The 27462-nt window shown below is 37.1% G+C and overlaps 1 protein-coding gene across 1 annotated transcript; it reads left to right on the top strand.

Annotated features, from left to right (window-relative positions):
* Positions 1 to 146: 146 nt before the first annotated feature.
* On the top strand, positions 147 to 26155 carry prox2 (prospero homeobox 2; the record flags this gene model as incomplete). The annotated part of the gene is made up of 5 exons (XM_079833478.1): positions 147 to 174; positions 3272 to 4439; positions 9987 to 10088; positions 20774 to 20968; positions 25988 to 26155. Exons 2-5 carry the CDS (start codon positions 3309 to 3311, stop codon positions 26153 to 26155), a joined length of 1596 nt encoding a protein of 531 aa, XP_079689604.1. The 5' UTR covers positions 147 to 174; positions 3272 to 3308.
* Positions 26156 to 27462: the final 1307 nt, after the last annotated feature.

Below are 27462 nucleotides of genomic sequence, written 5' to 3'. Positions count from 1 at the left end.
CGAAACGACTTTAGGACGCGATCTTTGCCGTTATTTATGATCTCGGCTGTGTCTGGTTTCTGATTGGCTGGCATGCTGATTAAGGGCGGCGCTGGCCACGCCCACGCCACTGGAGCGAGATCAGAGAGCGCGCCGCGAGCACACACTGTCAGTCACGCGTCTCCAGAGCAACAGGTAAGCGCGCGCTCTCTCCTCTCTCATCATCTGCGGAAGTTTCTCTCGTAAAACTGATCTTTAAATACTTTAAATACTTTGCGATCTGAACGTGATAATTCTTCATTATAGTACTGATATGAAACGCGTATGCAGTCACAGGTATAAGACACGTAGTCGAATATGTATGTATATGTGTTTCATATTTATTAAACGTGTTTACTTTGAATATTTGCGTACAAAGTATGTAAAGAGAGCGAGAATAGCTTTATATAGATGTGTGTGTATTGACATTAGTAGAACATCTGTGGATGAATACAGACTAATATGAAATGCACTTTACATATCTTGAAAAAAAATTAATGTATCTTATGAAATATGTTATTTTAATATAATTATTATTATGTTATGCCTCTGTTCTGTTTGAATAACACGAATCAGCTCAAAAAAAGAACAGATTTATTTTCATATTTAATAAACAGTATTCACAATTCTTTAAAACCAGAATTTAATGAATATATATGTTTATAATATAGGCATATATATATATTCAGATTGACATGTATAGAGATGAATAGAAGACTAAAATGAAATGCACTTTAAATATATTGAAATAAATGTACCGGTATGTATCTTTTGAAATAATATGTTATTTTAATATAATTTAGTATTATGGTATGTTTCTGTTCTGTTTGAATAACAAGAATCAGCTCAAAAAAAGAATAGACTTATTTTAATATTTAATAAACAATATTCACAATTCTTTAAAACCAGAATTTAATGAATATGTACGTTTATAATATACATATAGGCCTATATATATATATATAAGACATATATAGAAGAAAATCTGTGGATGAATCCAGACTTAAATGAAATGCACTTTATATATTTTATGAAATATGATATTTTAATATAATTATTATTATGTTATGCCTCTGTTCTGTTTGAATAACACGAATCAGCTCAAAAAAGAACAGAATTATTTTCATATTTAATAAACAATCACAATTCTTTAAAACCACAATTTAATAAATATACTGTATGTTTATAATATATATAAGCGTATATGTATTCAGAGTGACGTATATAGAGATGATTCGAAGATTAAAATGAAATGCACTTTAAAAATCTTATGAAATATGATATTTAAATATAAGTTAGTATTATGTTACGTCTCTGTTCTGTTTGAAAAACCCAAATCAGCTCAAAAAATAAGAACATTGTTATTTTCATATTTAATAAACATTATTCACAATTCTTTAAAACCGGAATTTAATGAATATGCAGTATGTTTATAATATATATATATATATATATTCAGATTGACGTATTTAGAGATGATTAGAAATGAAATGCACTTTAAATATATGAAAAAAAATATGTACTTTATGAAATAATGCTATTTTAATATAATTATTATGTGATGTCTCTGTTCCTATAAATGTTCCTTGGCATATATATATATATATTCAGATTTACATATATAGAAGAAAATCTGTGGATGAATCCAGACTTAAATGAAATGCACTTTATATATTTTATGAAATATGATATTTAAATATAATTTGGTATTATGTTGTGTCTCTGTTCTGTTTGAATAACATGAATTTTCATATTTTCATACTTCTTTAAAGCCAGAATTTTATGAATATGCATGTTTATAATATACATATATAGGCCTGTATATATATATTCAGATTGACGTATATGGAGATGATTAGAAGACTAAAATGAAGTGCACTTTAAATATCTTATGAAATGTATTATTATGTTTTGCCTCTGTTCTGTTTGAATAACATGAATCAGCTCAAAAAAGAAGAACAGAATTATTTTCATATTTAATAAACAATATTCACAATTCTTTAAAACCAGAATTTAATGAATATACAGTATGTTTATAATATATAAGTGTATAAATATTCAGATTGACGTATATAGAGATTATTAGTAGACTAAAATGAAATGCACTTTAAATATCTTATGAAATATGTTATTTTAATATACTTTGGTATTATGTTATGTCTCTGTTGAACATGAATTTTCATATTTTCATACTTCTTTAAAGCCAGAATTTTATGAATATGCATGTTTATAATATACATATATAGGCCTGTATATATATATTCAGATTGACGTATATGGAGATGATTAGAATGAAATGCACTTTAAATGAAATATGTTATTTTTAGGGCTGTCAAAAGATTAATCGCGATTAATCGCATCCAAAATAAAAGTTTGTGTTTACATAATATATGTGTGTGTACTCTGTTAATTATTATTTATATATAAATACACACACAAGCATGTATATATTTAAGAATTGTTTAAAAAAATATATATATTTTTATATATAAAACATTTATATTTATATATATAATAGATTATATAAATGTATATACATGCAAATATTTCTTACATATATACATGAATGTGTGTGTATTTATATATAAATAATAATTAACAGAGTACACACACATATATTATGTAAACACAAACTTTTATTTTGGATGCGATTAATCGCGATTAATCTTTTGACAGCCCTAGTTATTTTAATATAATTAGTTGTTTGCTGTTTGAATAACATGAATTTTCATATTTTCATACATCTTTAAAGCTACACTGTGTAACTTTTTTAGTTTATTCTTAGCTAAAAACACTTAGTTCTTTCAAAAATATATGTGCTCATTAATGTATATTTACTACTTTCAAGTAATAAAGTATTCTCGTAAGTTTATAATATGCCATTGTAAATACATACGGGTGAGGGTTTGAATGCGGGTCGCCATGTTGCCCCTCCATCTTGAAAGTACATTAGCCAAAGAGGGACATACCCGTAAATTCAAGCTTTTAACACTCGATGGCACCGTGTCGAATGTGGACGAGGTCGAACTGGAAGCCATGTTAATCTTGGACTAAATCGGCCACCGTAGAGATAAAACGAAATCGGAATTGAGAGGAACAGAAACTAATATTCACTGGATGGTCATATACAAGTTCACCACTAGATGGGGGAAAATATCACACAGTGGAGCTTTAAAACCAGAATTGAATGAATATACAGTATGTCTAATAAAAGCGAATTTATCATTCTGATGTTATTCACGACGCATTGCAGATCTTTAAGGCTGATCCGGAAAGTCCAGCAGGAAAACATGAACCTGAGTCCGACCGATCAAAGCGACGGCTGCATGGAAGGCTCCCGATCCGAGCACATGCTGCCGTGTTTCCGCAGAAGCACGTACGACGAGCAGCTGGCGTCCTACCACAGCGGATCCATCATCTCCCACCTCCTGCGGAAGACCATCCACAGCAAGCTGACCTCGCTGGACGGCTCGCTGCTCTACCGGAACCCCGAGGCCGAGGAGGAGGAGGAGGAGCACAGCGGAGGCGAGGATGTTCCCGCGGGAGCGGACCTGAGCGAGCAACACCTCCAGGCCAAACGCGCCCGCGTGGAAAACATCATCCGCGAGATGTCGGGCTCCCACGGGGACGCCAGCGAAGCCGCCCGCTCCAGAAGAGACAAGCGAAAGCAGAGGCTGCCGCTGCACCAGGAGCCCGACGTCCAGCCCAAGACCAGCAAAGACGAAGAGTGCCACAAGCTCAAGGAGCAGCTCCAGAGCATGCAGAGGCTCTTGCACCAGCTCCAGGAAAAAATCTCCCATGTGTACGACCAGAACTACTCGGAGAAACCGGGTGCGAGCGTCGACTCCGCGGAGAAAGCCGAAAGCAGCGAGAAAAGCCTCCAGGAGACTCTGAAGTGCGAGCTGACGAGGACTGTGAGCGAAAGCATCGATATGGTCTTCCGGAAGCTTTCGCCTCAGAGTCCCGAGAAGCCGAGCCAGGAGGACTCCCCTTCGGAGCAATCGGACTCGGATGAGCACCAAACCGAAGCCTTGTCCCTAGTGGTCCGCAAACCTTCCCCGAGCCAGCTCATCCAGGGCGTGAAGCGGCCCTTCCCGCTCCACCAAACCCCTTTCCAGTTCGGCTACAGCGCTCCTCTGCACGACAGCCAGATCCTGGAGCACCTCCTGAAGTACGGGCCACACTCCGCCTTCTCCGGCCTGCCCTGCCTGCCCGCTTCCCTGGAGAGGGCGTCTCCGGACTCCATGGAGCGCTCCTGGGAAAGCGTGGCCATGAGGTCCAAGGGCCACCTGGGTCAGCAGCAGCAGCATCGCGCCGGGCCGGCCGGACTCGTGGACGCGCTTTGCCTCCCGCACGTCAAGATGGAGTGTGATCTGCAGAGCATGGCGGAGAGAAGCTCCTACATGTCGCTCAATATATCCTTTAAACGCTGAGGGGGTTTCAGTAGGTCATGCATTGGAGACGCCACTTCACAACATCAGCTCAGGAGAAAGACATACATGTGGGGGAACTTTTCCTTTAATGCCAAAACAGAACGACAAATTATCTCTGAAATGATATCTCTCTCATCTAAACTGAAAGTATCTCTTAGGGTTCAATATAAAACTCGACGATTCTTGAATCAGTTTTAATATATCTTTATGTCAAAAAGAATCAAACTCTACGATTCTTGAATCAGTTTTAATATCTCTTTATGCCAAAAAGATTCTATATAGAACTCTAATGTCATTGAATCAGTTGAAAATGAACTCTTTATGCCAAAAAGATTCTAACTCTATGACTCTTGAATCAATTTTAATAACTCTTTATGCCAAATAGATTCTAACTCTACGATTCTTGAATCAATTTTATTAACTCTTTATGCCAAATAGATTCTAACTCTACGATTCTTGAATCAATTTTAATAACTCTTGCCAAAAAGATTCTAACTCTACGATTCTTGAATCAATTTTGATAACTCTTTATGCCAAAAAGAATCAAACTCTACGACCCTTGAATCAATTAAAAAAAACTCTAGCCAAAAAGATTCAAACTCTACGACTCTTGAATCAATTAAAAAAAACTCTAGCCAAAAAGATTCAAACTCTACGATTCTTGACCAATTTTGAAAAACCTTTTATGCCAAATATATCCCGCCTGACGCAGTCATTTAATATTCTATAATAGAGTTTTGCTCAGAGGAAGATTGTGTTTTAAATTTCAATTTTAATAACTCTTTATGCCAAAAAGATTCTAACTCTACGATTCTTGAATCAATTTTAATAACTCTTAATGCCAAAAAGATGCTAACTCTATTATTCTTGAATCAATTTTAATAACTCTTAATGCCAAAAAGATTCTATATAGAACTCTAATGTCATTGAATCAGTTTATAATTAACTCCTAATGCCAAAAAGATTCTAACTCTACGATTCTTGAATCAATTTGAATATCTCTTGCCAAAAAGATTCTATATAGAACTCTAATGTCATTGAATCCGTTGAAAATGAACTCTTTATGCCAAAAAGATTCTAACTCTATGACTCTTGAATCAATTTTAATAACTCTTTATGCCAAAAAGATTCTATATAGAACTCTAATGTCATTGAATCAGTTTATAATTAACTCCTAATGCCAAAAAGATTCTAACTCTACGATTCTTGAATCAATTTGAATATCTCTTGCCAAAAAGATTCTATATAGAACTCTAATGTCATTAGGTGTTTCTCAATGTCAAGGATCCTTCCTCTGCAGGACTGGTCCTTCCAAGTCACTTCCTTCAGAGGCTAGGCGAGGCTCCTCTTTAGCATTCGGAGAACAGGTAAATGGAACAGGCTAGCAAGTGCACGTCAGCCTCATTACGTCAGTGAAAAGGTCCGTTAGCCATCAATAACGTCATTTGTATAACGGTTGTAATTTGTACTGGCATTTAAAAGTTAAACTTTACTTACATTTACTACGGTTATAACTAATGTTTGGTAACGTAAATACTTACACTTGAAAGCATATTGCCCCGTTAACACTCCGCCAACGTCCGATATTTTGTATTTTTTGAACAAGATAGCAAAGCTGCGCGCATAGGATTGTGGGTGATTTGAGAACGCTAAGTGCGCGAAGTCTACTCGTATGCATCCTTTCCTGTGTATGGCATATCTTTCGAACGAAGGACTCAGACCTTGGTTGAAATTCCGAGGATCCTTGACATTGGAACAGCCCTTCGACGGACGTCGATGACGTAGCATCCTCGGAATTCTGGCTTCAGAGGATCCTTCCTTGACATTGAGAAACGCCTATTGAATCCGTTGAAAATGAACTCTTTATGCCAAAAAGATTCAAACTCTATGACTCTTGAATCAATTTTAATAACTCTTTATGCCAAATAGATTCTAACTCTACGATTCTTGAATCAATTTTAATAACTCTTGCCAACATGATTCTATATAGAACTCTAATGTCATTGAATCAGTTTATAATTAACTCCTAATGCCAAAAAGATTCTAACTTTACGATTCTTGAATCAATTTTAATAACTCTTGCCAAAAAGATTCTAACTCTACGATTCTTGAATCAATTTTGATAACTCTTTATGCCAAAAAGAATCAAACTCTACGACCCTTGAATCAATTAAAAAAAACTCTAGCCAAAAAGATTCAAACTCTACGACTCTTGAATCAATTAAAAAAAACTCTAGCCAAAAAGATTCAAACTCTACGATTCTTGACCAATTTTGAAAAACCTTTTATGCCAAATATATCCCGCCTGACGCAGTCATTTAATATTCTATAATAGAGTTTTGCTCAGAGGAAGATTGTGTTTTAAATTTCAATTTTAATAACTCTTTATGCCAAAAAGATTCTAACTCTACGATTCTTGAATCAATTTTAATAACTCTTAATGCCAAAAAGATGCTAACTCTATTATTCTTGAATCAATTTTAATAACTCTTAATGCCAAAAAGATTCTATATAGAACTCTAATGTCATTGAATCAGTTTATAATTAACTCCTAATGCCAAAAAGATTCTAACTCTACGATTCTTGAATCAATTTGAATATCTCTTGCCAAAAAGATTCTATATAGAACTCTAATGTCATTGAATCCGTTGAAAATGAACTCTTTATGCCAAAAAGATTCAAACTCTATGACTCTTGAATCAATTTTAATAACTCTTTATGCCAAATAGATTCTAACTCTACGATTCTTGAATCAATTTTAATAACTCTTGCCAACATGATTCTATATAGAACTCTAATGTCATTGAATCAGTTTATAATTAACTCCTAATGCCAAAAAGATTCTAACTTTACGATTCTTGAATCAATTTTAATATCTCTTGCCAAAAAGATTCTATATAGAACTCTAATGTCATTGAATCAGTTGAAAACAACTCTTTATGCCAAAAAGATTCTAACTCTACGATTCTTGAATCAATTTTAATAATTCTTGCCAAAAAGATTCAAACTCTACGACTCTTGAATCAATTTTAATAACTCTTTATGCCAAAAAGATTCAAACTCTATGACTCTTGAATCAATTTTAATAACTCTTTATGCCAAATAGATTCTAACTCTACGATTCTTGAATCAATTTTAATAACTCTTGCCAACATGATTCTATATAGAACTCTAATGTCATTGAATCAGTTTATAATTAACTCCTAATGCCAAAAAGATTCTAACTTTACGATTCTTGAATACATTTTAATATCTCTTGCCAAATAGATTCTAACTCTACGATTCTTGAATCAATTTTAATAACTCTTGCCAACATGATTCTATATAGAACTCTAATGTCATTGAATCAGTTTATAATTAACTCCTAATGCCAAAAAGATTCTAACTTTACGATTCTTGAATCAATTTTAATATCTCTTGCCAAAAAGATTCTATATAGAACTCTAATGTCATTGAATCAGTTGAAAACAACTCTTTATGCCAAAAAGATTCTAACTCTACGATTCTTGAATCAATTTTAATAATTCTTGCCAAAAAGATTCAAACTCTACGACTCTTGAATCAATTTTAATAACTCTTTATGCCAAAAAGATTCAAACTCTATGACTCTTGAATCAATTTTAATAACTCTTTATGCCAAATAGATTCTAACTCTACGATTCTTGAATCAATTTTAATAACTCTTGCCAACATGATTCTATATAGAACTCTAATGTCATTGAATCAGTTTATAATTAACTCCTAATGCCAAAAAGATTCTAACTTTACGATTCTTGAATACATTTTAATATCTCTTGCCAAATAGATTCTAACTCTACGATTCTTGAATCAATTTTAATAACTCTTGCCAACATGATTCTATATAGAACTCTAATGTCATTGAATCAGTTTATAATTAACTCCTAATGCCAAAAAGATTCTAACTTTACGATTCTTGAATCAATTTTAATATCTCTTGCCAAAAAGATTCTAACTCTACGACTCTTGAATCAATTTTAATATCTCTTGCCAAAAAGATTCTATATAGAACTCTAATGTCATTGAATCAGTTTAAAACAACTCTTTATGCCAAAAAGATTCTAAATCTATGATTCTTTAATCAATTTTAAAAAGTCTAGCCAAAAAGATTCAAACTCTACGATTCTTGAATCAGTTTTAAAAACTCTAGCCAAAAAGATTCAAACTCTACGATTCTTGACCAATTTTGAAAAATCTTTTATGCGAAATATATCCCGCCTGACGCAGTCATTTAATAGAGTTTTGCTCAGAGGAAGATTGTGTTTTATCTCTCGGATGTTTCTCCTGAAATGCATTGATATTAATAAAATGGCAACACTTCAATTTTGTTATCATGCGTTATCTAACATGCAATATATTTATTTTTTAATCCCAACCATTGGGTTTGTCCATATTTGACCCAAACATGGGTTGAAACCCCCCAGCATTATTCAGATGCGAGGTTTGATTAGCACATGTTGTGCTGAACATCAGTGCTGTATTGGTCAGTGTTAGCAAGTCATGAAAGCGTCTGATGATGTCTTCAGGTGACTCTGTTCAGACTGAGATATTACCCGTGCATCTGCGCTTTCATAAAGTGGCGCGCGCTCATGTTTCAGGAGAGGGTTTATCTATGGATGGTGCTCTTTGTTTAGCTTCAGCTGCTTCTGAAAAAGCCCCCTCTTTGTTTAGTTGAGTTTTTATTTAATATCTAGTAGTTAACATTGAGATATTGCTGAACAAACGAGCAGCTCTCCAGCCCGGCGAACAATCGCTGAATTGAGTGCAGCGGCTCACCGCTCCACGGACGCAGACTTCAAGGAGAATTTCTGCTTTGATCTCGGTAACCCCAAAGAAAATTGTAGCATCTTCTTTAATCTGGGCTCAGTAATGACTTTAAGTCCAGGAAAAGACAAATAAAAAGGAATACAAGGCTTTGATAAGAATTGTTAGGAACAAAAGCCAATTTTCAAAGGCAGAAAAAGCAACAGTTTCTCTTCTGGAAATCCCCCCCCCTCGGACTTGAAAAGGTGCGGGATATGTTTCTGCACTCTCAATGTGATTGGAGTGGATGAGAGAGGTCACTTTTGGTTGTTTGTGAAAAGCAAGCTCTCAGCCGCCATTACACGCCATCATCAATGGCCAGCGCGGCGTATACAGATACACACACACTCCGAAACATCATTAGATTTAAATCATGCAATGCTTCTTTTCTGAGGCGGCGAATGTTTAATAATAGCAGCTTTACGATAAGGAGGAACGTGTTTCTTGGAGCTAAACAATGCGTGTTAAAGAAAGGACGTTCGGAAAGCGGATCAGTGAGAACATTTACTGTGTTTTGCAAAGCAATTACTCTGTGCAGATATGGCTCTTAATCTAATTGGCTTGTCTCGTTTTCTGCCCGTCGTGTCTTAATTGACTCAATACTGAGATGTGAATTCATTTGGAGCCGTGAGTAGGACAGATTGATCGTCTGATTCTTGAACACATGAAGGGCTTTCGTGAGGTTTTTGTGGCCTTGACTCTCTGCACATCCAGGAAGGTCTGACCCCAAACCACCTGAAGAAAGCCAAGCTGATGTTCTTCTACACACGCTACCCAAGCTCCAACTTACTCAAGAACTTCTTCCCTGATGTCAAGGTATGGCACCATGTGTTTATTTGTTTTTTAAAGGGACAGCGCGCATTTATGAGCATGTGTGGGTCAGTGTTGCTTCTCTCAGTGTTGATTAGTATTGGTCACTCTTAGAAATGTAGGGTTCTATTTATAACTCTAGGGTTCTTGACTCAATTCCAGATTCCATATAAGGAGAAATATTCATAAATTATTGCATAATACTTCCATGTTTCACAGGGTTATTTCTATAGTGAAAAGGTGTTTATGAGCTGCTTAATTCATAAAATGTTATTAAAATTAAATTCTATTAAATCGGTTATATTTTCCCCCCCAAATTCTGTTCTTTGGCTTTAATTTTCCTAAATTATTACTATTTTTTTTTACTTAAATTCAGTTTTAGTAATCAAAACGCATGTCTAATTAATTGAAATCTTGAAACTTATACAATTTAACAACAATTTATTAAAAGTTGAACAAAAATGACATGTTTAGGGCCCTATGAACATATGTTTCTCAAATTCTGTTTTATTTTTATTTTTTTTACCAAATTATGTGTTTTCTGTTTTAAGTTTTCTAATTACACTTTAATAATCCAAAAGCATGTCTTTTTAATTGAATTTATGAAAACTGTTTATTATATATATATATATATTTTTTTTTTTTATTATTATAAACTGGGTTTTTTTCCCAGAAATTCTTTTTTCTGGCAATAGAATGAAGACATAAAAAATGTATTTAATTTATTTTTTATTCATATGAAATGAAAAGTGCTTCACAACAGAGCGTTACAGTTCAAATTAAAACATGGGAGAAATATTGTGATTATTCCATACATTTTTTTTAGTTTTAATAATAATAATTATTATTGGTGTTAGTATTGTTATTACATTGAGACGCGTGCTTCAGTGTGTGTGTGTGTGTGTGTGTGTGTGTGTGTGTGTGTGTGTGTGTGTGTGTGTGAAGAGCTTTGAGTTTCTGTGTGTTTATGATATGACGATAGTTTTTCTGGAGATTAAGTTTATGCGTTCATGTCCTCTTATATTATAGTGAGATGCAAACGTTGAAACACCACGAGCATCACGCGTGCTTCAGTGTGTGTGTGTGTGTGTGTGTGTGTGTGTGTGTGTGTGTGTGTGTGTGTGTGTGTGTGTGTGTGTGTGTGTGTGTGTGTGTGTGTGTGTGTGTGTGGGAAATGAAACCATTCATTCACACAGAGACGCGCAGAACATGCAGGATTCATGTTTAACCAGTCTTTTTGTGGTTTAATATTCACACTAGTATTCATTTAATTTTGATTTATTCATCAAAAATTGGACAAATTCCACATTATACTGTAAATTCCATTTTAATGGCTGGATTCTGCGTTTTTCGCATCGCAGAAATCATAGAGTAATTTAAACTAAATTAAACTAAAAGTTTCTATATATGAAGTGCCTTATGATTCCATATAGAACCTTTTCTTCTAGTCCAGTAAATCAATGATTTATTATATATATATTTATCCTAATAATCAGCTACGCATAGCAGTTCACATTGAGTCATCATGGATTGTTTCCATGTGAATCTGTTGCTTTAGCAGAAACACAGAATATCACCACAAAATGAGACGCTTGAGCAAATACTCCTGTATGTCGGGGTGGCAATTCCCGAACCGCTGGTTTAACTTTGACAGAGTTAAAAGAAGAGTTTCTCAAGTCAGCAAAAGGAGACAAAAGAGGCGGCGGAGAGGAGCACAACCTCCTCTATTCAGCGTTAACCCTTCAGCCTGCCAGCTTTCAGCAGACAACAATAGAAGAGCGCTGAGTTCAGGCCCTGCAGCAACACGCTGTGTGTGTGTGTGTGTGTGTGTGTGTGTGTGTGTCTAGCGCCGTATCCTGTGAGTGTGTAAAGCGTCCTGAGGCACAAGTGTTGTGATGAGTCAGCACAACAGGAAAAAGCGTGTGTTGTTTCATGACTCTCTGGTTGGTTCTCAATCGTCTCGCTCCCTCAGACGGCACATCAATGCTCCACACTTTAAGACAATACATATATTCAGAGTTAATATCTGAGCCAACAGCCAACTATACATCGTATGGGTCAAAATTATCACTTTTTCTTTTATGCCAAAAATCATTAGGATATTAAGATAATGTTCCATGAAGATATTTCCTACCGTAAATGCATCAAGCATGTATTATTAGAAGTAATATGCATTGCTGAGGACTTCATCTGGACAACTTTAAAGGAGATTTTCTCAATATTTAGACTTTTTTGCACCCTCAGATTCCAGATTTTCATATATTGACCTGTCATAACAAACCACAAATCAATGGAAAGATTATTATTCAGCTTTATATGATGTATAAATCTTTTTTTTTTTTTAATTGACCCTTATGAACTGGTGTTGTGGTCCAGGGTCATGTGTTTTTAAATGGACGGTTCTTCTGTTAAAAAGCAGAGCAGGACACCCAGAACTCGTTTTACACCGATCAAAATTTCTAGCCACTTGGGGACCATATATAGGCTAGGGGAACTCCTAAAAAACCTCATAAAATGATCATTTCATGCCACGGGACCTTTGAAGACACGTGGCAGAAAGTTTGAATCCGGATATATCATATATCATATATCAAATCAGAAAGTGTTTGGGGTTAGGGGTCAGTGTAGGGAGGCTTTATTGTCCCAATAAGGTGCCATCTATTTAGTACTTTCCATAAATATAATAATTTACACTAAATATTATTATTATTATGGTGTTTAATGTACAACAACACTGAGGGGCAAATAGTATCTGCCACTATTTTTAAGTATAAATAGCATCAACTACTATTACACTTATCGCAAAGAAAATACTGCTATTTTGACATAGAATAAATAGAAAGAATTCACCCAGTGGCTATTTTTGGTACTGCGCCTAAACAAATTCTCATTGGAACCTCAAATGTTTGTGATATCAACTTCAAATGTGTCTGTGTTTGCATTTTCTCATCTATGTTCAAAAAGGTGTGACGGTTAAACTATGATCCGCCGTCCTAAACACGGATGCGCCGAAACGATAACCAAATAATTGTTTGTGTTTAAAGCCGATAACCGATATATCGGCCGATACATCTAAATCCAAATTTTTATGTAATTTTTAACCCTGATTACAAAATCAAGTCTCACCATTAAAAGCCATGTCCTAAACACACAATTATAACTGTATGTAGCCTAGATTACAGACACTGAACTGTATTATCTTTATTTGCCGATAACGATAACATTAAAAATGAACATATATCAGCTGATACCAATATAATGGCCGATATATCATGCATCCCTAGTCCTAAATATGTGCTTAGGGCCATTGATTATTATTTATAATTACTTTCCATAAGCCAAGTGAAAAAATATATATTACATAGTACTATATTGTATATTTAAGCAAGGTTCAGTTTTTGTTGTAATAAATTGCACGTAAATTGAAGAAAAATATTCTCTTTGTAAAGCCCTGTTTCATGTTTCGATGTTGGAAGTCACCTCATTTACTACTAAACCTCATTATGGTACTTAGTGTCAGGAAAACATTGTGTGGTTGTGATTGAATTACTGAGCTTGATGAACATGAAATATTGATGCGAGATAAGAGAAACTGTTTCAGTTTGAATCATGTGGTCAAACAGATTTGATGATGTTAAATATAATGTCAGCCAGATAAAAGCGGAAGTGTGTTTGGTTACACTTTATTTCAAGGTTACCTTGTACTTACTCAAATAAGTACTGAGTAATAGTAATTAACTACATGTATTTACTATAGAGTTAGGGTTTGGTTTAGGGTTAGTTACTTGTTATTATGCATAATTTACTGTTATTACCATAGTACACTCTAAAAAATGCTGGGTTTAGAACAACCCAAGTTGGGTTGAAAAGGGACAAACCTAGCAAATGGGTTGTTTTAACCCAGCGGTTGGGTTGAATGTTTGCATAAAACAACCCAATCTCTGGGTTAAAACAACCCAATCGCTGGGATAAAACAACTCAATCGCTGGGATAAAACAACCCAATCTCTGGGATAAAACAACCCAATCGCTGGGATAAAACAACTCAATCGCTGGGATAAAACAACTCAATCTCTGGGATAAAACAACCCAATCGCTGGGATAAAACAACCCAATCTTTGGGATAAAACAACTCAATCGCTGGGATAAAACAACCCAATCGCTGGGATAAAACAACCCAATCTTTGGGATAAAACAACCCAATCGCTGGGTTAAAACAACCCAATCTTTGGGATAAAACAACCCAATCTCTGGGATAAAACAACCCAATCTTTGGGATAAAACAACCCAATCGCTGGGTTAAAACAACCCAATCGCTAGGTTAAAACAACCCAATCGCTGGGATAAAACAACCCAATCTTTGGGATAAAACAACCCAATCTCTGGCTTAAAACAACTCAATTGCTGGGTTAAAACAACCCAATCGCTGGGATAAAACAACTCAATCGCTGGAATAAAACAACCCAATCACTGGGATAAAACAACTCAATCGCTGGATTAAAATTAAAACAACTCAATCGCTGGGATAAAACAACTCAATCGCTGGGTTAAAACAACCCAATCACTTTGATAAAACAACCCAATCTCTGGGTTAAAACAACCCAATCGCTGGGATAAAACAACTCAATCGCTGGAATAAAACAACCCAATCACTGGGATAAAACAACTCAATCACTGGGATAAAACAACTCAATCGCTGGATTAAAATTAAAACAACTCAATCACTGGGATAAAACAACTCAATCGCTGGGATAAAACAACTCAATCGCTGGAATAAAACAACCCAATCACTGGGATAAAACAACCCAATCACTGGAATAAAACAACTCAATCACTGGGATAAAACAACTCAATCGCTGGATTAAAATTAAAACAACTCAATCGCTGGGTTAAAACAACCCAATCACTGGGATAAAACAACTCAATCGCTGGGTTAAAACAACCCAATCACTTTGATAAAACAACCCAATCTCTGGGTTAAAACAACCCAATCACTGGGATAAAACAACTCAATCGCTGGGATAAAACAACCCAATCGCTGGGATAAAACAACCCAATCGCTGGATTAAAACAACCCAATCACTGGGATAAAACAACTCAATCGCTGGGATAAAAACAACTCAATCGCTGGATTAAAACAACCCAATCGCTGGGTTAAAACAACCCAATCGCTGGATTAAAACAACCCAATCACTGGGATAAAACAACTCAATCGCTGGGATAAAAACAACTCAATCGCTGGATAAAACAACCCAATCGCTGGGATAAAACAACCCAATCGCTGGATTAAAACAACCCAATCACTGGGATAAAACAACTCAATCGCTGGGATAAAAACAACTCAATCTCTGGGTTAAAACAACCCAATCGCTGGGATAAAAACAACTCAATCGCTGGATTAAAACAACCCAATCGCTGGGTTAAAACAACCCAATCGCTAGGTTAAAACAACCCAATCGCTGGGATAAAACAACCCAATCTTTGGGATAAAACAACCCAATCTCTGGCTTAAAACAACTCAATTGCTGGGTTAAAACAACCCAATCGCTGGGATAAAACAACTCAATCGCTGGAATAAAACAACCCAATCGCTGGGATAAAAACAACTCAATCGCTGGATTAAAATTAAAACAACTCAATCGCTGGGATAAAACAATCCAATCGCTGGGTTTAAACAACCCAATCACTGGGATAAAACAACTCAAATCGCTGGGATAAAACAACCCAATCGCTGGGTTAAAACAACCCAATCACTGGGATAAAACAACTCAATCGCTGAGTTAAAACAACCCAATCACTTTGATAAAACAACCCAATCTCTGGGTTAAAACAACTCAATCGCTGGGATAAAACAACCCAATCGCTGGGATAAAACAACTCAATCGCTAGATAAAAAAAACAAAATCACTGGGATAAAACAACCCAATCGCTGGATTAAAACAACTCAATCGCTGGATTAAAACAACTCAATCGCTGGATAAAAAAAACAAAATCACTGGGATAAAACAACCCAATCGCTGGATTAAAACAACTCAATCGCTGGATAAAAAAAACAAAATCACTGGGATAAAACAACCCAATCGCTGGATTAAAACAACTCAATCGCTGGGATAAAACAACCCAATCGCTGGGTTTAAACAACCCAATCGCTGGATTAAAACAACTCAATCGCTGGGATAAAACAACCCAATCGCTGGGATAAAACAACTCAATCGCTGGATTAAAACAACCCAATCACTGGGATAAAACAACCCAATCGCTGGGATAAAACAACCCAATCGCTGGATTAAAACAACTCAATCACTGGGATAAAACAACCCAATCGCTGGGATAAAACAACCCAATCGCTGGATTAAAACAACTCAATCGCTGGATTAAAACAACTCAATCGCTGGATAAAAAAAACAAAATCACTGGGATAAAACAACCCAATCGCTGGGATAAAACAACTCAATCGCTGGATAAAAAAAACAAAATCACTGGGATAAAACAACCCAATCGCTGGATTAAAACAACTCAATCGCTGGGATAAAACAACCCAATCGCTGGGTTTAAACAACCCAATCGCTGGATTAAAACAACTCAATCGCTGGGATAAAACAACCCAATCGCTGGGATAAAACAACTCAATCGCTGGATTAAAACAACCCAATCACTGGGATAAAACAACCCAATCGCTGGGATAAAACAACCCAATCGCTGGATTAAAACAACTCAATCACTGGGATAAAACAACTCAATCGCTGGGATAAAACAATCCAATCGCTGGGTTTAAACAACCCAATCACTGGGATAAAACAACTCAATCGCTGGGATAAAACAACCCAATCGCTGGGTTAAAACAACCCAATCACTTTGATAAAACAACCCAATCTCTGGGTTAAAACAACCCAATCACTGGGATAAAACAACTCAATCGCTGGGATAAAACAACCCAATCGCTGGGATAAAACAACTCAATCGCTGGATTAAAACAACCCAATCACTGGGATAAAACAACCCAATCGCTGGATTAAAATTAAAACAACCCAATCTCTGGGTTAAAACAACCCAATCACTGGGATAAAACAACTCAATCGCTGGGATAAAACAACCCAATCGCTGGGATAAAACAACTCAATCGCTGGAATAAAACAACCCAATCTTTGGGATAAAACAACCCAATCTCTGGGATAAAACAACCCAATCTCTGGCTTAAAACAACTCAATTGCTGGGTTAAAACAACTCAATCGCTGGGATAAAACAACCCAATCTTTGGGATAAAACAACTCAATTGCTGGAATAAAACAACCCAATCTTTGGGATAAAACAACCCAATCTCTGGGATAAAACAACCCAATCTCTGGCTTAAAACAACTCAATTGCTGGGTTAAAACAACTCAATCGCTGGAATAAAACAACCCAATCGCTGGGATAAAAACAACTCAATCGCTGGATTAAAACAACTCAATCGCTGGGATAAAACAACCCAATCGCTGGGTTTAAACAACCCAATCTCTGGGATAAAACAACCCAATCTCTGGGTTAAAACAACCCAATCACTGGGATAAAACAACCCAATCACTGGGATAAAACAACCCAATCGCTGGGATAAAACAACCCAATCGCTGGGATAAAACAACCCAATCACTGGGATAAAACAACCCAATCGCTGGGATAAAACAACCCAATCGCTGGGATAAAACAACCCAATCGCTGGGATAAAACAACTCAATCGCTGGAATAAAACAACCCAATCTTTGGGATAAAACAACCCAATCTCTGGCTTAAAACAACTCAATTGCTGGGTTAAAACAACCCAATCGCTGGAATAAAACAACCCAATCGCTAGGTTAAAACAACCTAGGGTGACCATATTTTGATTACTGAAAACCAGGACACTCGGCCCGGCAATGAGATACTCAAATGATACTCGAAGTTTACTCAAAGATTCCTTATTAATTTCAATACATTTAAAGTATGCCCCCTCTGTATGGATAGAAACTTGTTCTATTAGGGCCAGGACAGGACCTGAAAACAGGACGTTTGGTCACCCTAAAACAACCCAATTACTGGGTTTGTCCATTTTCAACCCAATTTGGGTTGTTTTTAACCCAGCACTTTTTAGAGTGTAAGTACATGTGTAATGTGTAACTGTCCCCTTAAAATAAAGTGTTTTTTAAATAATTTCTGTAAAGTTCTGTTTTAAATGATCCAAACACACAGATTCTCCACAGACTAGCGTTAGAGAAGCACAACAGCTGGTCTGATATTGGTCTGGAAGGTTCTGAAGTGGTTTGGTTATATCAGTAGGACGTCATGGGGCGTTTCTTCACCCAACAATAGCAGCAAAAATGTGCACAACAGTATGTGACAAATCCATGACGGCATGAAACAGAAGTTGCGCTGGTCTTTTCTTCTCTATTGTGTCGTATATCCGAGTGAATCGCTTCCCGGACAAGAACAAATGTAGGGGCGGGGCTTGATTGTGTCTGTGGGGTATTGATTGGATGGTTGTGGTTTGCTATTGGCTGATCTCATGTGAGTGACAGGTGGCTCCGCCCTCGTCATCAGAGAAGAGATGAAGTTATTCTGACTCAAGATTATGATTTTGATGGAGTTGACAAACACACAAAGTGCCCAGAAAACGATGGTTTGCCGTAGCACATGAACATGAGGAGTGTATCCATCCTGACCATTAAACGTCAGTAAGGAGAGTGCCGGCCGAACTCCTCCCTGTCCTGTGGGAAGTCACAGCAAACAAAGGCTGGACTAATCCCAGTGCCCGATTCCATTCCCGTCAGCCGAAGTCACTCAGAAGGAAGTTTCCTTCTGACCCCTTTCTCACACTCCACGGAAAGAAGCGTCTTTGAGCCCTTGGGCAGGTTTTAGCTCATTTGCCCCTCTGTTATCGGATCAGCCGTTATAATAACAGGGCCGATGTGAAGGCAGAGGTTTGGATAGATGTTATTCTGTGTGCAAGACATCGGCTGGGAAAGTTGTGACTACAGCCGATTAAACAGAGTGTGCTGCTGAATATAGATGGAAAGCCTGCGCCAGAATAACAACAAACAAACAAAACATTTGGGAAGCAAGTAATGCCATGATTCTAAGCACTTTTTGGAATAGTATGTTGTGCTGGCAAAAGCTTAGTTAGTTGACTTACACAAGAGTCCTAGTGACTAAAAAAAGAACTGAGATGCTCTGTGTATTCTGACCGCTTTCTATCAGAACCAGCATTAACTTCTTGAGCAGTTTGAGCTCCAGTTGCTCGTCTGTTTGATCGACCACACGGGCATCAATGAGCCTCGGCCGCCCATGACCCTGTGGCTGGTTCTCCACTGGTCCTCCATGACCCTGTGGCCGGTTCTCCACTGGTCCTCCATGACCCTGTGGCCGGTTCTCCACTGGTCCTCCATGACCCTGTGGCCGGTTCTCCACTGGTCCTCCATGACCCTGTGGCCGGTTCTCCACTGGTCCTCCATGACCCTGTGGCCGGTTCTCCACTGGTCCTTCATGACCCTGTGGCCGGTTCTCCACTGGTCCTTCATGACCCTGTGGCCGGTTCTCCACTGGTCCTCCATGACCCTGTGGCCGGTTCTCCACTGGTCCTCCATGACCCTGTGGCCGGTTCTCCACTGGTCCTCCATGACCCTGTGGCCGGTTCTCCACTGGTCCTCCATGACCCTGTGGCCGGTTCTCCACTGGTCCTTCATGACCCTGTGGCCGGTTCTCCACTGGTCCTCCATGACCCTGTGGCCGGTTCTCCACTGGTCCTCCATGACCCTGTGGCCGGTTCTCCACTGGTCCTCCATGACCCTGTGGCCGGTTCTCCACTGGTCCTCCATGACCCTGTGGCCGGTTCTCCACTGGTCCTCCATGACCCTGTGGCCGGTTCTCCACTGGTCCTCCATGACCCTGTGGCCGGTTCTCCACTGGTCCTCCATGACCCTGTGGCCGGTTCTCCACTGGTCCTTCATGACCCTGTGGCCGGTTCTCCACTGGTCCTTCATGACCCTGTGGCCGGAAGTTTCAAGTGCCCAACCACTGATCTCCATAATGGTGACTTTAAAAAAACCCATGTAGGAAAATCAACATCAGTTTATGAAGTCAGCTAATGAGGTGTCCTCTCAAATTTTTCAGTTGTATTGACACTTTGGGAAATGAGTGAACACAACTAGAGAAAGATATAAGTATATTAAGAACGCCCCACCTAAAAAACTTGAGACAAAATGGCGGTAAAACGAATCAATTAATCTTAACTTTGGTTTTCTGTGTAAAAAAGGCATAGTATGTGAAAAGTACCGATTACTAGAGTTTTACAATGAAGTTAAGACATTAAGTAAACATTGAAGACTGTTATTTTGCTTTTTATTATTCAAGTTCTGTACTTGAACACTGTTAGATTTACCTGAAAACTTTCAATTGTATCTTTCTTCAATTTGTTTATTATTTTCTATGCAGATGCACTCTTCGAAATCACCTCAATCATACTAGTTCATTCCTTACAAATATAGCTATTTTGGTGAAATTGTTTTCATATCGCAATATGTATTTAAAAAAAAAATTGCAATATAGTTTTTTTTCCAATATCGTCCAGCCCTATTAGACACTGTATCTCTTCTGTGAAGAGCGAAGCCCCTCCTTCTTTCATATGATTGGTCATTTTGTACCATATTTATACCACATTATTTATATTTCCCTGTTCGCAGTTCAACCGCTGCATCACGTCTCAGCTGATCAAGTGGTTCAGTAACTTCAGGGAGTTCTACTACATCCAGATGGAGAAGTTTGCCCGCCAGGCCATCATAGACGGCGTGAACGATGTGAAAGACATCTCCATCACCAGAGAGTCCGAGCTCTACCGCGCCCTCAACATGCACTACAACAAAGCCAACGACTTCCAGGTACTTACAGTCTTTACATCTTTACACGCAATATTTGATGTTTTCTGAAACGACATAGACCAGTTCAAGCACTGGTTGTAGGGGATTACTGGTGCTTCTTACGTCACACACTACTTTTATAACCACACGTGATCGTCAAAGAGTGGATCTCTGAGTGCCAGAGAGTGGAGGCGGGGCTCATTTACATATTCATAGAACCGCATGTACTGTGTGAGGCAAGGGTGCGGAATTACATACAAGCTATTTTAAAACATTTAAATATGTTATTTTGGTGATCACAGATGAGTTTTAAAGGATAAAATGATTGACTACAGGGGGACTTTAAAGTATTTTGCTTCTCCAGTAAATGTATCTTGGTTTAAAAGAACACGCCGACTTTATGTGACTAACCCTGGTCATAATGTTATGCCTGATCGGTGTATGTATAGATATATAGATTATGTATTACTTCCTTTCCTTTGAAATCAAATAACTGTAATTTCTTGTTGCATCGCTGCATCAATACAAAGACTTACAATAATATAAATGAAGTTTCAAATGCCCAACCAAATGCAACACTGATCTCCATAATGGCGACTTCTAACAAAAACATGTAGGAAAATCAACATCAGTTTATGAAGTCAGCTAATGAGGTGTCCTCTCAAATTTTTCAGTTGTACACTTTGGGAAATGAGTGAACACAACTAGAACGCACCCAGAGTTAGATAAGTCCATACACACCATTCTCATCTCCGTGCCATAACTGACACACCCACCGCTAGCCTAGCTTAGCACAAAGACTGGAGGTAAACGGCTCCAGCTAGCCTAGCTTAGCACAAAGACTGGAGGTAAACGGCTCCAACTAGCCTAGCTTAGCACAAAGACTGGAGGTAAACGGCTCCAACTAGCCTAGCTTAGCACAAAGACTGGAGGTAAACGGCTCCAGCTAGCCTAGCTTAGCACAAAGACTGGGGGTAAACGGCTCCAGCTAGCCTAGCTTAGCACAAAGACTGGAGGTAAATGGCTCCAGCTAGCCTAGCTTAGCACAAAGACTGGAGGTAAACGGCTCCAGCTAGCCTAGCTTAGCACAAAGACTGGAGGTAAATGGCTCCGGCTAGCCTAGCTTAGCACAAAGACTGGAGGTAAATGGCTCCAGCTAGCCTACTGCTCAATAAGTGACAAAATAACGCCAACACTTTCCTGTTTACATGTTGTGATGAGTGTAGTTACATTGTGTACGAAGACCAACAGAAAATGAACAGTTGTGATTTTCTAAGAACTATACTCTCATTCCTGCATCATAATCAAAATTAAATTAATCTAATAATGAGGGCTTTTAAAATCCTATTTTCAACATTTTATCTTATAATTATGACTTATGTCGTATTTTCAACTTTTTATCTCACTATTATGACTTTTAAAATCCTATTTTTGACTTTTTATCTAATAACGAGGACATTCAAAATCCTATTTTTTACTTTTTATCTAATAATGAGGACATTTAAAATCATATTTTTGACTTTTTATCTAATAATGAGGACATTCAAAATCATATCTTTGACTTTATATCTAATAATGAGGACTTTTAAAATTATATTTTCAACATTATCTTATAATTATGACTTAGCATGTCGTATTTTCAACTTTTTATCTCACTATGACTTTTAAAATCATATCTTTGACTTTTTATCTAATAATGATGGCTTTTAAAATCATATTTTCAACATTTTATCTTATAATTATGACTTATGTCGTATTTTCAACTTTTTATCTCACTATTATGACTTTTAAAATCCTATTTTTGACTTTTTATCTAATAACGAGGACATTCAAAATCATATTTTTGACTTTTTATCTAATAATTAGGACTTTTAAAATCATATTTTCAACATTTTATCTTATAATTATGACTTAGCATGTCGTATTTTCAACTTTTTATCTCACTATTATGACTTTTAAAATCATATCTTTGACTTTTTATCTAATAATGAGGACATTTAAAATCATATTTTTGACTTTTTATCTAATAATGAGGACATTTAAAATCATATCTTTGACTTTTTATCTAATAATGAGGACTTTTAAAATTATATTTTCAACATTATCTTATAATTATGATTTAGCATGTCATATTTTTGACTTTTTATCTAATAATGAGGAGTTCTAAAATCAAATTTTCTACATTTTATCTTATAATTATGACTTAGCATGTCGTATTTTCAACTTTTTATCTCACTATTATGACTTTTAAAATCCTATTTTTAACCTTTTTATCTAATAATGAGGACATTCAAAATCATATTTTTGACTTTTTATGTAATAATGATGAGTTTTAAAATCACATTTTCAACATTTTATCTTATAATTATGACTTGGCATGTCGTATTTTCAACTTTTTATCTCACTATGACTTTTAAAATCATATTTTCAACATTTTATCTTATAATTATGACTTAGCATGCCATATTTTTGCCTTTTTATCTAATAATGAGTACTTTTAAAATCATATTTTAAAATTTTTATCTAATAATGAGGACATTTCAAATCATATTTTTGACTTTTTATCTAATAATGAGTACTTTTAAAATCATATTTACAACATTGTATCTAATAAAGAGGACATTTAAAATCATATTAACATTTTATCTTATAATTATGACTAAACATGTCATATTTACGACTTTTTATCTAATAATAAGGACTTTTAAAATCATATCTTTGACTTTTTATCTAATAATGAGGACTTTTAAAATCATATTTTCAAAATGTTATCTTATAATTATGACTTAGTATGTCGTATTTTCAACTTTTTATCTCACTATTATGACTTTTAAAATCCTATTTTTGACTTTTCATCTAATAATGAGGACTTTTAAAATCATATTTTCACCATTTTATCTCTTAATTATGACTTTATGATATGTGAAATGAGCTGCAGTTGAATATTTAGCGTCCCCAGCCATCTCCAGCGTACATCATGTTGTGTTGTGGAAGCTAAGCCAGCAGAGCGGCTCATGCTGGTCTAGGCCGGTCCTCTGGGTCGGCTGTCCTCGGGCTGACCCGCGGGCCTGGAGCCGCACCTGTAGCTGATCCCAGAGCCCGGCGCTGCTGCATCAAACTGTGGGAAGAGGAAGCTGCAGCATCTGCTAAAACAACTTGAGATTATGCCCTGGCCACGCCTGACTGCCGTTTGGATTGCTACTGATGCGAAAGAAGCCAGAAATCCCAAGAGTGCTGGGCCGGCCGATGGGAACGAGCGGAGACAGTTGTCTTTACCTCCGCAAGACATTCCTTTCCCAGGGCCTGCTTTTGTGTCTGGAGATGCACGAGAAACAAAACCGTCAACAGTGAGCGGAGCTACTCTCCGGGAAATAATGCCAGCGGATAGATCCGCCCTCACACACAAGCCCAGTCCTTCAAAGTGAATTCCTGCGATGGGAACCGCGTCCTTTCATGCATTTTCCGAGCAGTTAAGTCCGACGCAACAGGCCGCAGGAAATCAAAGCGTCCATCCACACTGCTCACCTAATGATTCTGACACTGTATTTGGTTTAAAACGAGAACATTAAAGATGCAGCGTGAAGATCAAGGGCCTGACGGTGGTAAAAGCAAGCGCGATGCTCTTTAACATCAATCGCATTGATTCTGGCCATTCTGATTCTGAGCTGGAGCTGCAGTTGGGTTGGACCGCGCAATCTTGCCTTCCCGTTGCTAGGGGGTTGTGGCCAGTTGTCAGGGCGATGCTATGCATTTGCTTTATTTTTAACACATTTGCATGTTGGTTCTGGGTGGTTGCCAGGGCATTTTAGGGTATTTGGGGTTGTTGTTACGTGGTTTATACGCTGGGGTGTTCTAAGTGGTGGCTAAGGCATTTTAAGTTGTTACTAGGGTGTTGTTAGGTGGTTGCTAAGGCATTGTTAGGTGGTTGCTAAGGTATTGTTAAGTGGTTTCAAGTGTGTTCTGGGTGCATTTGCATTTTATGTTGTTGCTAGGGTATTTTGGGTGGTTGTTAGGTGGGTACTAGGATGGTCTGAGTGGTTGCTAGGGCATTCTGGGTGATTGTTAGTTGGTTGCTAGGGAATTTTAGGTTGTTGCTAGGGTATTTGGGGTTGTGGTTTATAGGCTGGGGTGTTCTAAGTGGTTGCTAAGGCATTTTAAGTGTTTCTGGGGTATTTTGGGTTGTTAGGTGGTTTATAGGATTGGGTGTTCTGGGTGGTTGCTAAGGCATTTTTAGTTGTTTCTAGAGCATTATGGGTGGTTGTTAGGTGGTTTATAGGATTGGGTGTTCTGGATGGTTGCTAAGGCATTTTAAGTTGTTGCTAGAGCATTATGGGTGGTTGCCGGGAAATTCTGGGGTTGCTAACTTTATTTTTTTAACGTTATTTTTTACTAAAGGCATTTTAGGTTGTTGCTGGGACATTATGGATACTTAAGTAGTTGCTAGGGCATTCTGGCTGGTTACTAAGGTGTTTCTAAGGTGTTCTGGTTTGTTGCCCTCAATAGCACACATGATCCGAAGAATCACTCACTACACTGATCACACTAACACTAGTGAGTATTTACTCACTGTATGTAACCATAGACTGTAAAAAAATAGGTTTCTGAAGCGTAAAGTCGGGTCGAGCTGGCCGTCGCCATTTTGTCATCGCGTCACTCCCGGATAACAGAGAATGGGCAAAGAGGCGGGATGTGGGCGGAGCTGAGGTGACGACTAACAGACAGCAGACAAACGACAATCCACCTGTCACTCAAAGTGGCCACGCCCTTAATTATGCAGAACTTTAAGGCTTTATATAATGTAAACGAATGAGTTATAAAATAATCCCCCCCCTCACAGTCGTCATGAAGGGCAACATTAGCCGTATTAGCACAGTTTGTCCCAGACTGTAAACATGTGTTCTTCTGCTGTAAAGTTGGCCATTTTAACATGAGCTCAATGAGATTCTGCTCCTTCTGGAGTCTGCCTCTAGTGGCCAGTCCATCAACTGCAGTTTAAGCCTCTTCCGTGAGCTGTGCGCTGACAGAGCTCTGTGTCCTCAGGTTCCAGACAGATTCCTGGAGGTGGCGGAGATCACACTTCAGGAGTTCTTCAGCGCCATCGCCCTCTCCAAAGACTCGGACCCCTCCTGGAAAAAAGCCATCTACAAGGTCATCTGCAAACTAGACAGCGACGTCCCAGAGGACTTCAAATCCCCTTCCTACCTGTGACCAGAGAGCGCCACCTACAGGACACTTTACGCTTTATTTATCACGAGTGTCAATCACAAATGTTTCTTTTTATAAGTGACTCGTCAGCTTTATAGACAAATCTAAATATATATTCTAAATATTTTGCTGTTGAATGAAAAGCGTGTCTAAGCCAGCAGGTTTGTTTCCCTTTGTCCGTGGAATAGGCTTGTTTATTAATAATAGTTTGGATTTTGTTTTTCACTGTAATATATTTTCCACTGTAGACGAATGTGTGGTGTGTTTTTAGTCCTGGTAATGAAATGGAAAAGCAGTTATGATTTGTGTTTTAATGTGGATTTGTCTGCTAAGTTTCTGTAATAATGATAAAACAGGTGTAAATAAGTATCATTTAGCTGTATGATATGAGTAAAGCTGGAATATTGCTGTTTATGTGGGACCCCAGATTAAAATATAATCGCATGTAGAAGCATTTCCCTCAGATTTTGCCAATATACTTATTTATTAGTTTTCATATTCTTGTTTACCATTATCTAGCAGTGTGTGGTTTTTCATTTCATAGTAAAAGATTCATATTGCAGCAGTTTTTTTTAGGGTACAGATATGAACGCTTTCTTTCAACAAGGACATCATTCACACAAAAAAATAAATTGTGACAATCCAGACCTGTATTCTGTTCTTTTATTCTGAAAATGACCACATTTTGACTTGTTATTCACTGACACTCACCGTTGTGTCCAGAATGAACCCTCAGGTGCTCTTTGGTTATTTTTGACCGAAAAAACATTACGTATTTTTTTTTTTTTTTTTTTTTACTTCATCTGAATGGTATGAAACTTGGTAAAGGTTTTGACACACAAATCATGGACATTGTTGGAATAGGTGAAATGGTCCTGTTCGCATTGGAAACGAATGGGAGATTAATTCCCCCTAGTGGAAGCGTTTGGAACTGCACACAACACACTCTCACTGAAAGCTCATTTTTTGAGATATCAACCTCAAATATGGAACACAGCTTGTTTAGATTTATGCCTTTGATTTTCTTGCTGTTTTAGAGTAAAACGTGTGTTAGAAAATATATATTTCATATAAAAATTGAACTAGTATTTATGTGCATTTTTCGTTACAATAAACATAAAATGCTGTAACTTTTTATAAGCTCACCTTTTAAAACTTTATTCACTTCAGCAGTAAGTGTCATCTTCAAAAAGAGACTTCAGTCTGTGCTACAAAACGTTTTCCAGTTTAAGTTGGAAATATCATTTTTCAGGTCTATGCTCAAATTTTTTTTTGAATTTTTTTTTTGAAAATGTGTTTTCTTGGTTGTA

This window comes from Gobio gobio (assembly GCF_949357685.1).
Source record: "Gobio gobio genome assembly, chromosome: 13".
In the NCBI taxonomy this organism is placed as follows: domain Eukaryota; kingdom Metazoa; phylum Chordata; class Actinopteri; order Cypriniformes; family Gobionidae; genus Gobio; species Gobio gobio.
This window is presented reverse-complemented; position numbering and strand designations above follow the sequence as displayed.